This window comes from Elgaria multicarinata, chromosome 5 (assembly GCF_023053635.1).
Source record: "Elgaria multicarinata webbii isolate HBS135686 ecotype San Diego chromosome 5, rElgMul1.1.pri, whole genome shotgun sequence".
NCBI lineage: Eukaryota > Metazoa > Chordata > Lepidosauria > Squamata > Anguidae > Elgaria > Elgaria multicarinata.
In genome coordinates, this window is record NC_086175.1 from 138,179,977 (window position 1) to 138,196,886 (window position 16,910).

Consider the following 16,910-nt stretch of genomic DNA (forward strand, 5'->3'; position numbering starts at 1 on the left):
CCAAAAAGGCCCTCTCCCTTGTTCCCATCCTCCAAGCTTCCCTCGGAGTAGGCACTCGGAGGAGGACCTTAGATGTATGCTTTATCTATGGTACAAAAGCAACATAGATAAAGCAGGTGCTATCTCCAGATTAAAGGGCTGCAGCTTTAACAACCTTTGGTTAACGTACAAACTGTCCGTATACTGAGAATTAGTGAACTTCAGAGAAAGCGTAAAGGTCTGACTTGATAAGAGTTTTGAATGAACACGTACCTTTTTGCTGGCATAAGAGCCTGTCTCATGCAGAACTGCAACTCTAAATGGAGGCCACCAAGTATGGAATTCTTTCACCCACTGATGCATTACTGTGGTTGGACACACAATCACGGTTGGACCAAGTCCTTGGAACCTATCGGAATTATATGACAGCAACACCATGGGAGATCAATAGCAGACTTTTTATGAGCAGTCAGAATAACTTGCCAATCATACACCGAAATAAACTACTAGCTCCTTGAAAAACGTTTTATTCAAGTCAGAAAAGAGTATTGTTACAGAATTATTTCCATTCAATACGGGGGGGGCACATACAAAATCATGGCCTTTTAAGAGATTGTTTAAGACCTTTGTATTCCAGAAGGCCTTTGAAGGGGGCTAGCTAGAGAGGGCCGTGGATTTCAACTGCTGAGTTTCTTTGGTGTTCAAAGGATTTATTTTATTATTGCTTATTAGATAGACAGATAGAAGATGCCTTGAGGTCGATGTTGTATGCTTTTATTGTTTTATTAGTTGTACAGGGCTTTGGGATTATTTTATAATGAAAAACTTTTGATCAATTTCATAAATAAATAAAATAAATAAAAGGAGGGACTTTGAAGAGGGGAAATAGTAATTCCTGTGTATACAGTAGACATATACAATGCTAATATATATTCAATGTTGCTATATAGTTTAATCCGATATCCAAATATGCTGATAACAGTGTGACTGTATGAGACTTTCCGTCCAAATAATATACTTTTGTTCATTCCAAAATTTGTGGTTTCAAAACTTACTTTTTCCTACTTGTCATGTGGTGGAAAACTAAGTTACATGTACTTAGGTACTATAGGGTGCAGCAATTTGCATCTATCTTTAGTATTAGATATATTCAGAATTCTGCTTGTACAAATTAAGGCATTTATACCTTTGAAGCTACCACCTTGTGTGTGCTTACCTGAGATTAAACTCCACTGAACAGATTGGGTTTTCTGAGTAAACATAGTACAATTTTATGTGTAAAGTTATAAATGATGCATTTTTGTTGTTTAAGCAGTAAAATACATTTTTGTTTTAATGTTTGTGTTGTATGCATTGTACATCAGTCAGAAAACTTCAGTTATTGGGCAGTTTAAAAGTAAATAACAAATCAATAAATTTTGATGTTGCCCCAAATTTGCTTTTTCATGTCTACAAAATTTCAAGAAATTTTACAGCTCTATTTGTGGTTGCCCATTTGGTCTTCCAGGAGTTTCAAGACATTTTTCCTGGTTATTATGAATGTTCAATAGCTACATATGGAATACATTATAGCAGAAAAGCTAATTCCTCATTCTTGAACATCTGGTGTCAATGCTGACCTGGGAAAGGATTTTGCAAAGAAGTTTCCTTGATTATTCTTGAATCTCACTTCTATCACAACAGGATTATGATTTCCTATAAAAGAGTTGCCTGGTATCTTGGCAGAACCATTTTTAAATGTAGAATATAATAAAATGACCTAAAGGTATTACATCTTTGAAAATTCCAAACTATCTAAACTACCAATATTAACCTATTTGGGTTTGTAAACGGTCCATTTGCACAATCCACCTAACCTTAGGCAGAGTACTGACCAAAAATATCTGTTGAGATTTTATCCCAATGCTTGGAATTCATTAAGAGTGTTAGATATGTTTAATTCTTCCTGCCCTCCAGATCCAGGATCTCATAAATAAAATTCTTTTGAAGTCCCCACAACTAAAAGAATTAAAGGAATATTGAAATTGAAGTGCCATTAATAATTCACAGGGCCCTCCTTTACAGCAATGCAACCAATGAAATATTAATTGAGCTTTATAGACTGGCCGTCGGTGGAAGAGCGCTTGCCTGTAATTTGAACCACAAGTCCTGATTTTGCTGTAGCTCAGACCTGCCAAGAAAGCAATAACCTGGATGGTCTTGCCCAATCCCATCTCGTCTCCCAGAATTCCTCCCACCTGCTGGCAGTGCAGTTCCCAAAGCCACCGAACTCCTGTCTGCTGATACCTACAAATAAGGAAGCAAAATAGGATGGCAAGTAAGAATGCATGAAGGAGTCATTCATAAGGTTCTAAAGCTGGTTACGGTAACATGCTGCATGTGTTTTACATGAGGGCCATGTTTACAGTGCCATGCTGCTTTTTTTTTCATTTCCTTAGATATTAGTTATGATAAACCAATTGTTCATGCAACAATGAAAGTAGTTTATCATTAAATGAAGGCATTACCAAGATACTAACAGATCAGCTTCGAAATGAGGACTCTGAAGATTTGTTTTTAGTTTTGTTTTAAAATCCAATTTTAAAAAACCCGAACAGGCCATAATTTTCTGCCAATACAACTGAGAAGGCCTAAAAAAAACAACTACTGAAAGAGCATTACATCACTTTTAGCTTTATTTTCCTAAGAAAAAACATTAACCCACTGGAACAGAGGCAGGCAACTTGTGGCCCTCCAGATCATAGATTCATAGAATAGTTGAGTTGAAAGGGGCCTCTAAGGCCTTCGAGTCCAACCCCCTGCTCCATGCAGGAATCCACCTTAAAGCATCCCTGACAGATGGCTGTCCAGCCGCCTCTTGAATGTTTCTATGGTGGGAGAGCCCACCACCTCCCTAGGTCATGGGTTCCATTGTCGTACCACTCTAACAGTCAGGAAGTTTTTCCTGATGTCCAGCCGGAATCTGGCTTCCTGTAACAAACCCATGATACCGTGCCCTGCACTCTGGGAAGATCAGGAAGAGATCCTGGCCCTCCTCTTTCAAGAATTTGAAGCATGCTATCATGCCTCCCCTCAGTCTTCTTTTCTCTTTTCCCCTCAATGATGTTTCAGCCTGTAGCTTCCATCATCCTTCACCACAGGCTCTACTAGTTAGGGCTGAACGGAGTTGAAGGCCAAAACTTCCTCTCCACATATGGAGGCCTCAATGGAAATTGGGTGTTCCTCACCCAGTATTAAAAGGAGACCTGAGCAGTTTCCAGTGACAAGTTTCATTTAGCATCACATGTCATTTGACCCACATGGATTCTAGACCTGACACTGAAACAGCACTTCTCAGTGTAGATCTCATTAATTTAGAAGTCATTATCTGAAGTAGCTCTCAAGTTACTCATCATGAATCAAAGCAAGTTAAACATCAGAATTACATTCTTTTCCATGGCCATGTACACAACCATTCACTGATTTTTTGCCATACCTGTAAACAAACATTCTGCACTGCCCACATATAACTTCTACTATTCCTAGTGTGAAGCCAAGGGGTTTAGAACCTGCGTGAATGCAGAATTTGGCAACTGAAGGTGAACCACAAGGTCCAATGTCTTCACTGGAGCAAAAAGAGAAAAATTCTCATCCTAATGGATACAGAGAAAAGTCTAAAAGTGAATGGGCTGCGTTCTCTGAAAATGGATGGGCTAACTGGAACTACCAGAGTTGCATCCCATGTCTTGGTCCCTCCCCATGGTGTCTTGTGCCTCTCTACAATGTTTGACAATGTGCTGCATGCAACTTAACATAATTCTCAGCGAAACAGCACACATTAAATCACATTTAGTGCATCTATTGTGTTGGACCTAAATTTAGTCATACTTCGAATAGACCCATTGAAATCACTGAGACTTAACTTAGGAATGAGTGACTTAAGTCTCATTTCAAGGGGTCTACTCTAAATATGACTAAATCTGGATCCAACCCATTATATTTATTCTTGATATGTACAAATAACTCCTGAAAGCTCGGGGGTGGGGGTGGGGAATGCCTGACCTGTTTCCTACTTGTCCCTATTTCCAGCCCTTCAGCATTTTTCCAAAACTATATTTGCAGAAGACAGAAACAGGGTTTTTTTCCCTTTAAAGAAGAAAGCTGAGCATTTCAGGATTTTTAGAATAACCTATGGGCCACTTTTGCTCTCATGCATCCTCAATAAATATAACAGCATTACAATAATAGATTTCAGACGATCTGCTAAGTAAAATTAAGAGATAGGAACAAACTCATTTGAAACTGATCATCTTAATTTGATTCCTCTGATTGCATCTTTGTGCTCCAGTGTGGTCAACACAAGCTCTAATGCTTAAGGATTGCCAGCTGCCATTCCTGCTGAGCAGGGGAATCTCAGCTTTTACTTAGAGTGTCAGACAAGTTGCTCCATTCAATTGATCTTTCTTAACCACCCAGGCTGTTTTGCCAGCTGACCCATGCTTCCATGAAGACACAGTTCATTAGAGAGGCTTTATCTTGCTAAGACTCATTTTCAGTTGCCTTTCTTGGTTGAATTCCCTTTGGAGATGCCTGATCATAGATACATTGGTAGAACGATGGTCTCAGCCGCATAACATACTATTACACCCACACAGCAAGTTGACGAGGGACATGATAACCAAGCTGGGAGTTCTAGGAATGCATTAAAGACTGTCCAAAGCACCATGCTCAAACAAGTGTTGTAATGTGGTAGCTTACAAGTTACTCTGTTTGAATCCCTTGCTAAAACTGCTCGAATGGAAAGACATGTGAATGGGGCAAAACGATCCCTCTGCTGAACACTCTGATCGTACTTGTGTAGGACGAACAAATCCCTTATGCAACTAAACCAAAAGAAAGAGAGCTTATAAACACATGGAGAAGCTAAGCTCTTTAGTCAGCTGCAGAATGTCATGACAGAATTTTAACCATTTGTCTAACTTTAAGATTTTCAGTCCTTATCAGTATGTTATTAAACCATTTAGGATAATCCCCCCACAAGAAGCTACGTTAACATACATACTTGAAAAGCTTCTTGAAGAGAAAACCTGGAACTCTAAAACCCTCAAGAAATTCGGCATCACTTTCATCAGAATCTTCTCCCGCTATCTGCCGCGCCTTTCTGTCTTTTAGTTGTTGTTTGTGCCACCTCCTGAAATTATAGTAAGAAACACCATTTAGCAGTATTAGCAGATTTGACACACTGTACAGTGTAGGCAGCTAGCAAAAGCTAGATTAACAACTGTTACCCAGAGGACCTTCTCTTCTGCTGCTCCCAGACTGTGGAATGGCCTGCCGGAGGAGGTTCGTCAACTTGACAGTCTACTAGCATTCAAGAAAGCTATAAAGACTGAACTCTTCCGGCAGGCCTATCCAGTGGAATTTTAGGATGCTTTTAGAATGTTTTTTAGGATGTTTTTAACAATATATATTATGTTTTAATTTAGTTTTATGTATTTTACTGTTTACTGTTGGTTCCCCGCCTCGATCAAAATGGAGAAGCAGGTAAGAATTATTATTATTATTATTATTATTGTTATTATTATTAGGCAGCGTCTAGAAAAGAAACAGTTAATCTGAAAAGAGCCATTGTGATCCAGCAGACAATGTGCTGAATTTTGACATAAGAAATCTGGGCTTGAATTCTAACTTAGACATATACTCTCTGGCATGGTGAATTGATTCAAAATCAAGGCAAGTTAAATCAATGATTTACATCAGCAAGAAAAATGGTAAGTTGTAATCGCTGTTTTAAAGTAAGTTTCATTTATTTCCTGAACAATGCTGCAAATCTGACCCTGTTCAGTCAACATGCTAAGCCATGGTGGTTAAGCATTTTGAGCTAAACATTATGGCTTTGCGTGTCATGTGAACCACGACTTAGCATGTCGTGTGAACGAACCATTCCTAACCACGGTGGCCACATAGAATAGCAGAGTTGTTGTTGTTGTTATTATTATTATTATTATTATTACTACTACTACTACTATTATTATTTGTAGACCCTGGTCCCTCGTCCCTTGGCAGTATGCTTATACCAATTCAGGAACCTTATCCGAACTGGTCAGATGACTCCATTTGGAACAAAAATACTCCGAACCAAAGTCAATGTCACTTTACAAAATCAATGCTGTCTTGAATAGGAAACTTGATGATGGAAGCTCACCCTCTTCCCAATGCATCCACAGCTCTAGGTAACTGGCTCATTGATTAACGGTTTATCCAATGACTGTCATGTACGAAATCCAACACTTCACGATGACACCTTTTGCTCCTCCCACCATTCATACCTGCCCCAAAATTGATTGTATATATTGCTATCAGGGTTGGATCCAGACTAAGTTATTTGAACTTCGGTCCCACTGAAATTAATGGCATGTAACTACTTTGCCCCATTGATTTCAATGGGAATCAAGTGCAACTAACTTTGCCTGGATCCAGTTCGTAATCTGAAACACCCAACATATAAAGATTTTCTTTATACTAACCTTAACCTTTGCTTATAGAAATCTTCATTGCCATCATCTCTGGATTTCTTTATTCTCCGTTTTCCAACAATATCCTCTGCTTCTTCTTCCTCAGAGCTTGGGAAAAAGTCAGAATCACCCATTTCTTCTTCTTGGAATTCCTCGGTTAATGAATATTTCTTCCTCTTTGGGAAAGGTTTCACTTTATAATCATCACCATCACTGTCTTGGAAAAAAGCCTCTTCCTCCTCTAGACTGCTGAGAGCTTCATCAGGCCCGTACTCAGACTCTTCACTGCCCTCCTGTTGCTCCTCTCCCTCCACTTCCCTGACCTTGGGGAGTCTGGCCTTTGCCCGGATCTGAAGAACATGATTCTGAAGCTTCCTCATGCGTTTCTTCAGGCGGCTGTCTGTTTTTAATAGGCCTTTCCTCTTGTCGCACTTGGTTTTTGCGGGAATTACTGGAGCTTTGGACCGATTCTTCTCCGGAGATGCTTTCTGCTTGGTCCCCTTTCGAACAGAGGGCTTCTTCCTTTCAAATGAGAGCTTTGCTTGATCTGCCAAATATTTTTCAAAACCGGACGCCTCATTTAGCATTATCTGGCGAGGTTTCCTCCCTTGATTCTGGGGTATTTTTGTTCCAAATGGAGTCATCTGACCAGTTCGGATAAGGTTCTCCCATTCAGTTTCCTGAACTGGCATAAGCATACTGCCAAGGGATGAGGGACCAGGGTCTACAAATAATAATAGTAGTAGTAGTAGTAATAATAATAATTTAAAAATCAATCTTTTTCTTAAAGGATCTATATATAATTATCTTCCAAATCACTGTAAAAATTGGTTCACCCATTCATCCATGTAGAAGTGTGGCATGGGAATCATAGAATCATATCAGAGTTGGAAGGGGTCCACAAGGCCATCAAGTCCAACCCCCTGCTCAATGCAGGAATCCACCCTAAAGCATCCCTGACAGAGGGTTGTCCAGCTGCCTCTTGAAGGCCTCTAGTGTGGGAGAGCCCACAACCTCCCTAGGTCACTGATTCCATTGTCATACTGCTCTAACAGTCAGGAAGTTTTTCCTGATGTCCAGCTGGAATCTGGCTTCCTTTAATTTATTTATTTATTACATTTTTATACCGCCCAATAGCCAAAGCTCTCTGGGCGGTTCACAAAAAATAACTTAAGTTATTCTGTGTCCTGCACTCTGGGAGGATCGAGAAGAGATCCTGGCCCTCCTCTGTGTGACAACTTTTAAAATATTTGAAGAGTGCTATCATGTCTCCCCTCAATCTTCTCTTCTCCAGGCTAAACATGCCCAGTTCTTTCAGTCTCTCTTCATAGAGCTCTTCATAAAGCAATCCTCAGGACAAATTGTTTATTCCAGGGAGTTCCCTGGAGTTTGAATGAACCTTGTGGTTTTAACCTTCTGCTATACTCATAAGAAGGAAAAATGCATTACGGAATGTTTTATTTTAGCATGATGAATAAAATGTTTAAGACAAGGTGTTCAGATATTTTCTTCTCCAAATGATTTCTAAAAACTGTACAGTATCAGATTATTACAATGTCTGTGCACCAAGGACAAGCAAGTCCTAGGTTGCAAACTGAGACTACAACTCTCAAATGCAAGAGCAAGATACATTTCTGCCTCTAGGGGGCAGCACTGCTATTGAAGCAGAGACTGAAACTAATACTGATAGCTATAGCTCAGGAAATGTGTCTGATTAAATGTCATGCATATTCATTCAATCTTGGTGTGTCCCCCCCATTTTTCTCAGTTCTTTTTATGGGAATGGGGGCTTTATGTCTTGACACTGGAGGAGTAGTGGAGACATAAATAATTTTCTTTGTTACTAATGTTGGTGGTTTCTTCAGTTATTCTTTAAAATTGTTTTTTGCCTGCTCCTCATAAACTGGCAGAACCAAAGAGGTTCCTTACAGTTCAGGTGTCCCTAACAGTTCAGGAGCTTGTAGCTCCATTTGCTACCAAAAAAAAAGTTTAAAAAGTAAATTAAATTTATAATAATTGTTTGAATACGCTACTTTTAATATACCAAATGTAATAATTTTATGCCAAACCAACTTGGACATAATTACATTTTATGTTCCTAAAGTAACAAAGTGACTTTCAATCTATAAAAAGTGCTAATATTGCATTATTTCAATTTTTCAGAAAATTTCCATTTCTCCCCCCAAAAAACGGGAACAAAACGGGTTTTTTCCATGGCTTCAAAATTTCCAGAAATTTTACATCTCTACTCAGAAGGAACACAGGGTGAAAGTGGAAAAATGGCAGAGAACCAATAGAGAGAGAACCGAGAAAGGAGCAGAGATCGAGTGAATGGAGAGAATGTAGGCACAGAAGGATGGCTCCTCCAGATGCAGAAGGAAAAAGTGGGAGCAGACAGATTTGGGAGTCATCATGGCCAATGCTGGCTGGGAATTATGGGCTTCGCAGTCCAACACATCTGGAGGACACCAGGTTCAGGAAGGCTGCCATATACCCTTTACTGTCTAGCAACATGTTCACACGTAACGAAAACCCATCAGTTTTTAAGATGTTAACAACTGTGCATGTTGATAGGATTGCAGGTGAAGATTTAATTCAATCAGTGATTGTCAAAATCAAAACAGTGCTAAATCTCTCTTAAAAAACACCAGTGAAATGCATTAATCCATGCTTATTATTCTGCAGCTGAAACTCGATCCCAGCGGAAGCTGGTTTCAGGCAGTTGGCTTGGGTCGACTCAGCCTTCCATCCTCCCGAGGTCGGTAAAATGAGTACCCAGCTAGCTGGGGGAAAGGTAATCATGGCCGGGGAAGGCAAAGGCAAACCACCCTGCTATAAGGCCTGCCAAGAAAACGTCAGCAAAAGCTGGCGTCCCTCCAAGAGTCAGTAATGACTCAGTGCTTGCACGAGAGGTTCCTTTCCAATGAATGCTGAAAAGTGCGGGAACATGAAAATGACACCCCAAACCCACCATTTCATTCCTCACCTCCATCTTCTTCAAATGCAGCATCACTTATTCCATCAAGAACCTCTTCACCAAGAATTACTTGAAGGTGCTTTTGCTTTGCTTTAATTTTTTTCAACTGTTGCTCCTGACATAAAGAGAGAATAGAGCATTAAAAAAGGAGCAGCGCATTTTTGAAACAAAAAAACCACACACAAAAAATAAGGCAGGACACAATGAGAAAACTAGCTGCTTTTTATGCACAGGTCCTGAAGGTCACTTTAAATTGTATTGGGTCCAAAAAAAACCTCCACAACTTTTATGTTGAATTTAAGTATTAATAGAGACCAGTGTAGTGTAGTGGCGAGAGTGTTGGACTGGGAGTCGGGAGATCCTAGTGAATCTGACCACTAGGTATGAGGCTGGCCTTGTATCTCTACCTGACATTCTCCTTGCCCTCCTTTTATTACTTTCATAAATCAAAACAGACATGATAAGCACCCCGCCTCCTCCTCTTCAATCATTTCGGGAATGTCAATGTCGCTGACATATTGGGCAAATGCCTCACACCCTATGTGGCTTGTTTTAAAGATATACCTCTTTGTTGTATTTTAGGCTTACTTTTTGCTAGATTATACTAGGCACTGTGGTTTGTTAAAAATGCATTTGTTGTATTCTTCTGATAAGCTATATTGTATTTTATTTTGTGAAGCGTTTTGGGAAGAGAGCTTTGGCTTTTGGGCCATATAGAGATGATGATGATGATGATGATGAATCAATCAAGCAATCACAAGATGTCATGTTTCTCACTTGCTCAAGGGTCTCCACTTCCCTTGCTCGGCTTCGTCCATTTTCTTCGGCTGCCCCTTACACCTGGAACGCTCTTCCAGAGCAGTTGAGAACTACAAGTTCAATCGCAGCTTTTAAAGCTCAGCTAAAAACTTTTCTTTTTCCTAAAGCTTTTAAAACTTGATTTTGTTCTGACTTTTATACTGCCTGTTTGGTGCATTCTCTTCCCCTCCTTATTGCTTTATTATGATTTTATTAGAATGTAAGCCTATGCGGCAGGGTCTTGCTATTTATTGTTTTACTCTGTACAGCACCATGTACATTGATGGTGCTATATAAATAAATAATAATAATAATAATAATAATAATAATAAATGTAATAAATAAATAAATAAATATTACCTATTTGTTTTTCTAGGTGTATAAATGTAAAAACAAATATAAAAATGCATTTCATATGTGTCCAAATACTGCTGGATAAGGGTGACTTATCAAATCTGCAAGGGACACAAAGCTAGGATGACAGCCAACACCATGGAAGACAGAATCAAGATCAAAAGGATCTTGATAGTTTTGGCCCAAAGCTAACAAGATGAAAATCAGCAGAGAATGTAAAACCTTGCATTTAGGTACAAAAATCAAATGCATAAATATAGGACGGAGGAAACCTGGCTTGCAAATAGTACATGTAAAAGGGGGTTGGATAAATTCTTGGAGGAGAAGGCTCTCAAGGGCTACTAGTCCTGATGGCTATGGGCTACCACCAGTATCAGAGGCAGTAAGCTTACATAAACCAATTGCTGGGAACAGGGGTGGGAGGAGGTGCTGTTGTACCGTGTCCTGCTGGTGGGACAGCTGGATGGTCACTGTGTGAACAGAGTGCCGGACTAGACGGATCTAACATAGCCTGATCTAGCTGGGCTCGTGTTATGTTCTTAAGGAGGGTTATGCAGAACGTCAGAAGGGCCCTGAGGCTGGATCAGACCAAGGGTCCATCTAGTCCAGCACTCTGCTCACACAGTGGGCCACCAGCCATCGGCCAGGGATGAACAAGCAGGACATGGTGCAACAGCACCCTAACACCCATGTTCCCCAGCAACTGGTGCACACAGGCTTATTGCCTCGAATACTGGAGATAGCACAGAGTTCATCCTAACATCAAAACTTAAGACATAAAGGGAGTCTCACACACTACGCACAATTAGTGACTTCTCGTTACCTTGTTGTATTTTTGCCGCTTCACGGAATCTAGTTTTCTTTTGATATCTTTGTTAGAGGCAGCTTGAGGAGTAAATTGTTCAATAATGGCAGTGATTTGTTTCAGGGACGCTGTACATGACCTAAAAACACAAACTCAATCATTGACTAAGCTTCAACGAGAAGATTTAAATGCTGGCAAACAAGATTCATCTTCAGCTTAAATACAGGGCAATGTCTAAACCCGAAAACCCAATATTGTTTCTCTAAAGTAATAGTCGATTTTCAAATGCATGAAAAACAGCAGTTCATAAAACCTTCCAAGTTTGCAGACATGACAAAATTGTAACTAAAGCATTTCTATTCTGCAAGCAAAAAAGAAAAAGAAAGAAAGAAAAGAAAATCTTAGTTAATGAATTCTTGCTTAAATCTCAACTAGAATTTATTTAGATGTTACTTTATATTCAATATTTTATACTCTGTGGTCACTCTGGGAATTATTTAGGGTAAATTATCAAGTAAGTTGTTACGGTGAATAACGTTTTTCTTATCTGTGCTAAGGCCAGTAAGTAGGTTATTTTGAACACAAGTAGATGTTTGATTGAAAAAGCCCACAGGTATCTGCTGCGACAGTGTACATCCACAAAGTAATCCGAAAATCGCTTTAAATGTGCAACCCACCCACTCCACAAAATTTGTTTGCAGATATTTCCCTGGTAACTATCTGTCTTTATCAGGGGCGTTGGACTCGATGGCCTTGTAGGCCCCTTTCAACTCTACTATTCTATGATTATTTGTAAACCGCCCAGAGAGCCTCGGCTATAGGATGGTATATAAATGTAATAAATAAATAATTTGGTGCAACAGGGGACATCTGTGCCATCACAACAGTAGAGGTGTACCCACAGGGTTAGTGCAATGTTAAGGTCATCAAAGGCTATATGAAACCCCACTTCACTGGGCTATCCCCCACTACCCTGATGGGAGAAGAGAGTGTAATTCAGATTTATTTATTTATTTATTTATTTATTTATTACATTTATATACCTCCCCAAAGCCAAAGCTCTCTGGGCGGTTTACAAAAGTTAAAAACAATGAACATTAAAAACAAATATACAAAATTTTAAAAGCATAAAAACAGCAATATACATTTAAAACAGTTATTCTGGGGTCAGTTAAAAGACTCAACATACACAGTTAACTGCCTGGGAGAAAAGAAAAGTCTTCACCTGGTGCCGAAAAGATAACAAAGTTGGCGTCAGGCGAGCCTAGTTGGGGAGATTATTCCATAATTGGGGGGCCACCACTGAGAAGGCCCTCTCCCTTGTTGCCATCCACCGAGCTAGTGTTTCCATCCACCGAGCTAGGCACTTGGAATCATAGAATAGCAGAGTTGGAAGGGGCCTACAAGGCCATCGAGTCCAACCCCCTGCTCAATGCAGGAATCCACCCTAAAGCATCCCTGGCAGAGGGTTGTCCAGCTGCCTCTTGAAGGCCTTGAGTGTGGGAGAGCCCACAACCTCCCTAGGTAACTGATTCCATTGTCGTACTGCTCTAACAGTCAGGAAGTTTTTCCTGATGTCCAGCTGGAATCTGGCTTCCTTTAACTTGAGCCCATTATTCCATGTCCTGCACTCTGGGAGGATCAAGAAGAGATCCTGGCCCTCCTCTGTGTGACAACCTTTCAAGTATTTGAAGAGTGCTATCATGTCTCCCCTCCATCTTCTCTTCTCCAGGCTAGGAAAACCTTAGATGTTGAGCGCAGTGTACGGGTAGGTTCATGTCGGGAGAGGTGTTCCATCAGATTACTGACAGGCCCCCATATGCCAAGCCTCATGGCTTTTTATATAAAAGGAGGTAATTATGAATACAAGCCTACTCTTGCAGAAATTCATGGGAAAACTTCCACTGAAATTAATGAAACAGGATGGCAGCCAAAAATTACAGTCGCTTTCATGGCCCCCCACTGGCGGGGCCATGAAGGCAACTATGACAAAGACAAGACACCTCTTCCTTTATGTGGAGCTGTGACGTCCAGCAATGGTTTATAATGCCAGCAATGGGGCTCTGATCAGTGGAGCCAGGTGTCCTCCTGCAGGCACCAATCCACAAACTACTTCGGAATCACCTGGGTGTAGTCCCACTGGCTTCAATGAGACTTACCCAGAGTAAGCGATCAGTGGATTTTACCTTAATATTTTGAGTGCTGGATCAACTGACCGGGGTTCTGAGCATCTGCTTATATATTTGAAAAATGTATAAACCACCCTTCATCTCAAAAAGGATTTCAGGGCGATGTACATGAAACTTAAATAAGGAAGACATTATAAGAAAAACTTCCTGTTAGAGCAGTACGACAATGGAACCAGTGACCTAGGGAGGTTGTGGGCTCTCCCACACAAGAGGCAGCTGGACAACCCTCTGTCAGGGATGCTTTAGGGTGGATTCCTGCATTGAGCGGGAGGTTGGACTCGATGGCCTTGTAGGCCCCTTCCAACTCTGCTATTCTATGATTCTATGATTTGATGGAATGAGATCAACTTTCGCTGAAGGATAGCATAAGACTTCTAATTCAGCAGTTGAAAGGTGTCCTATCTCACCTCCAAATCTGATACATATTGTTTCGTAATTCCCACAATGCTTATACACTTAACGTCTAATTCAAAAGGAAGATGTCAACTAGCTTACCTCAGGTCGTCCAATACAGACTGCTGTTCTTTTTTTGCATCAGCAATTTGCACTGCCTTATTTGCTTCATGTATCGCATTGTCTACTTGCTGAAGGACTCCTTGTTCCAATACATCCTGGTCATACACATCAACATTCAGGCCTTTGAGCTCATCTGCCTGGGCCCCAGGCGCCACGGACTGTATTTGCTGCCTGTCAATGAGCAGCAGCGGCCCCTTTCTTAATGCTCCAGAAGAAGCATCTGCCGCTGAGGCGGATAACTTGTTCTCGAAGACAAGTGCTTCCTCAATGTGTCCCATGTGAGTCTCACTGGTGGGCGATTCGCCTCCGTGCTTGGCTTCTGTTACTTCTGCATCACCTGAATTACTCCCACTGGTACCATGATTCTGTCCTTGAATGCTACCTTCTGGCTGAGGTTTCTCAGCAGACATCCTCTGCTGAAACACAAGAAAGAGTTACAGATCAGTGGTTTTAACTTTTCAGACTTTCACTAAAAACACCAGTACAATTTCATCATCATGCAGGATCTCTAATTATTCCCATTCCCCTGGATTAGATACAGCTCAAGGGGCTACGATAAGAGGACCTGTTTACATACCTTTAAAACCTTTAATTCTCATTAAAAGCCACTTTTTGTTATTTGAGCATCTGAGACTCAAAAGCCCCTGTTCAATCACAGCAGACTCACTGAGTGGTTTTGGGAAAACACAATTTCCCAGCCTTCATTCCCCGAGTCAAAGAAAGCTGTACAGGGATCTCTCTTGCTCTCACAGGATTGCTAAGAAGGTGGCAAACGATGTGATGCCTTGAAACAGTAGACTAGATATTAACTGAATTGAACGTGTTTGTTTATTTGGGAGTTTTATATAAAGAATTTTAAATAACAAGATATAACTTACAGGTTGAACCCTGCAGCTATAGAAAAAAGGGATAAAAATCATATCAATTTAATCTTAAATCATGCTTCCTTGGGTGTAAATGCCACTGAATCCCTTGGACCTAACTGAACACATGAACACCTTTGCTGAACACCACTCTGGCTGGTGGCAACTTCTCTAAAGTGCAATGCAATGGTCCTGAGATCCAGTTTAACTGGAATTGCTAGGAATTTAATTTGGAACCTTCCCCACGCCTCTTCACGGAGCTACAGGCCTTGCCTAACCGTCAGCAGAGCCTGCCTGCAATCACCATTTCCAGGGAAAGACAAGAAAGATGTGATGCCAACCTTGCCTCATCCATTAAAATGGAACCCCCACACTTTTTGGCCTAACGTCTTGAACCCATTCCAATGCCAGCACCAGAGCCATCAGTTCTGCCATCAAATCCAGTCAGACAACCTGAACTTTTTCTGTACTCCAAGCCCAGAGACAAAACACTATAGCTACCTTAGCAACTTGCATGGTCTCACAGCCCTCAGTACACATCTTACAATAAGAACTTCCAATTAGACAAAAGATGCTCAATAACTCTGTTTTTAATCTCTATGTTTCCCACACTCATAGACCTGTTTGTTCCACAACTCTGATCTATCGCTGGGGTAGTACAAACCCTGTTGAGAAGGGACAAGCAAAATATCTATAAGCAACCCTATTTTGAAAAAAAAAACATTGCAAGGAGCCATAATAAAAGCTCCACAAACAATCTGAATGGAATCCACTTTCAGTGACAACATCCCTAAGGCAGAAGCATAAGCTTGACACTCATAGTCCAGAATAGATCCAATAGTGCCAATAAAACATTAATAACAATCTTTTATCTGCCCCCAAAGCAGTAAACAAAATGATTCAACACGGAATAACAGGCTGAAGTTAAAGGAAGACAGATTCCAGCTGGACATCAGGAAAAACTTCCTAACTATTAGAGCAGTACGACAACGGAACCAATTACCTAGGGAGGTGGTGGGCTCTCCCACACTAGAGTCATTCAAGAGGCAGCTGGACAGCCATCTGTCAGGGATGCTGTAGGGTGGATTCCTGCATTGAGCAGGGGGTTGGACTCAATGGCCTTAGAGGCCCCTTCCAACTCTGCTATTCTATGATTCTATGATTTACCGAGCTTGAATAAAATAATGGAGTCAGCGTATAAAATATGCTGACAAGTTAGCTTATCAAAGACTACAGCTCAGAGCATCAATTTTGAAAGAAATTGAATCTGTCTTCCATAAAAATTCAAATAGCTTTCTCTGCAAAGACTCTAAGCCGCTTTTCTAACTTTCACAAAAAGCTTCATTCAATTTCTTTCCCACCAACTTAATACTTGCACCATGCATCCGCATGGCACAATCATCAGCATATAAACTCATCTTCTGCATCTGATGGAATAAGTGTTGACAATTCATTAATAATGACATTAAAAGGAGGAGGACTCACCACACTTCCCCTTGAGGAATGCCATTCATCACTGAACAAGATTCAGATACAATTGATCCTACCCAAACACAAATAGATCAACCTCATCAAAACACAGAATTCCACCAGAAGATCCTACTCCCCTAGCCAATATAATCTGTACAAGAGTCTTTCCTTCCCTACCAGATCATCTGTCTCCCCAATATCTAGAAACACAGTGAGCAAATACTCCTTCAAATGCAAACTGCCTGGGACCCCGATGAAATGGATGGTTGCCCACCATGTCGTCGTCGTCGTCCCCAAAGCACATCACTTCGACAGATGGCTGCTGCCACAGGTCCAAAGTCCTGGCATCGAAGACGTCGAATCCAAAGCCGAACCTGAAATGATGGGCAATGAGCACACATGCTGAGGAAACTCCCTCGCCCACCCGCCCACATATCGGGGTGGTGGAGAAGGCAGCAGAAGGAT

At 40.8% G+C, this 16,910-nt stretch overlaps 1 protein-coding gene across 3 annotated transcripts in view; it reads right to left on the minus strand.

The window, feature by feature from the left end:
- ERCC6 (ERCC excision repair 6, chromatin remodeling factor) overlaps positions 1-16,910 on the minus strand; it is a 49,873-nt gene that overhangs the window by 31,701 nt on the left and 1,262 nt on the right. The window contains exons 2-9 of one of the 3 annotated variants that reach the window (XM_063127358.1): positions 16,720-16,819; positions 14,092-14,525; positions 11,426-11,546; positions 9,460-9,565; positions 6,486-7,197; positions 5,021-5,149; positions 2,107-2,265; positions 253-388 (exon numbers count right to left, since the gene is read on the minus strand). In XM_063127358.1, coding sequence (XP_062983428.1) covers positions 253-388; positions 2,107-2,265; positions 5,021-5,149; positions 6,486-7,197; positions 9,460-9,565; positions 11,426-11,546; positions 14,092-14,525; positions 16,720-16,749 — 1,827 coding nt within the window. In that variant the 5' untranslated portion in view covers positions 16,750-16,819. Of the gene's footprint in view, positions 1-252; positions 389-2,106; positions 2,266-5,020; positions 5,150-6,485; positions 7,198-9,459; positions 9,566-11,425; positions 11,547-14,091; positions 14,529-16,719; positions 16,820-16,910 lie in introns of all 3 variants that reach the window. The other 2 variants (XM_063127359.1, XM_063127360.1) reach the window with 2 other exon arrangements.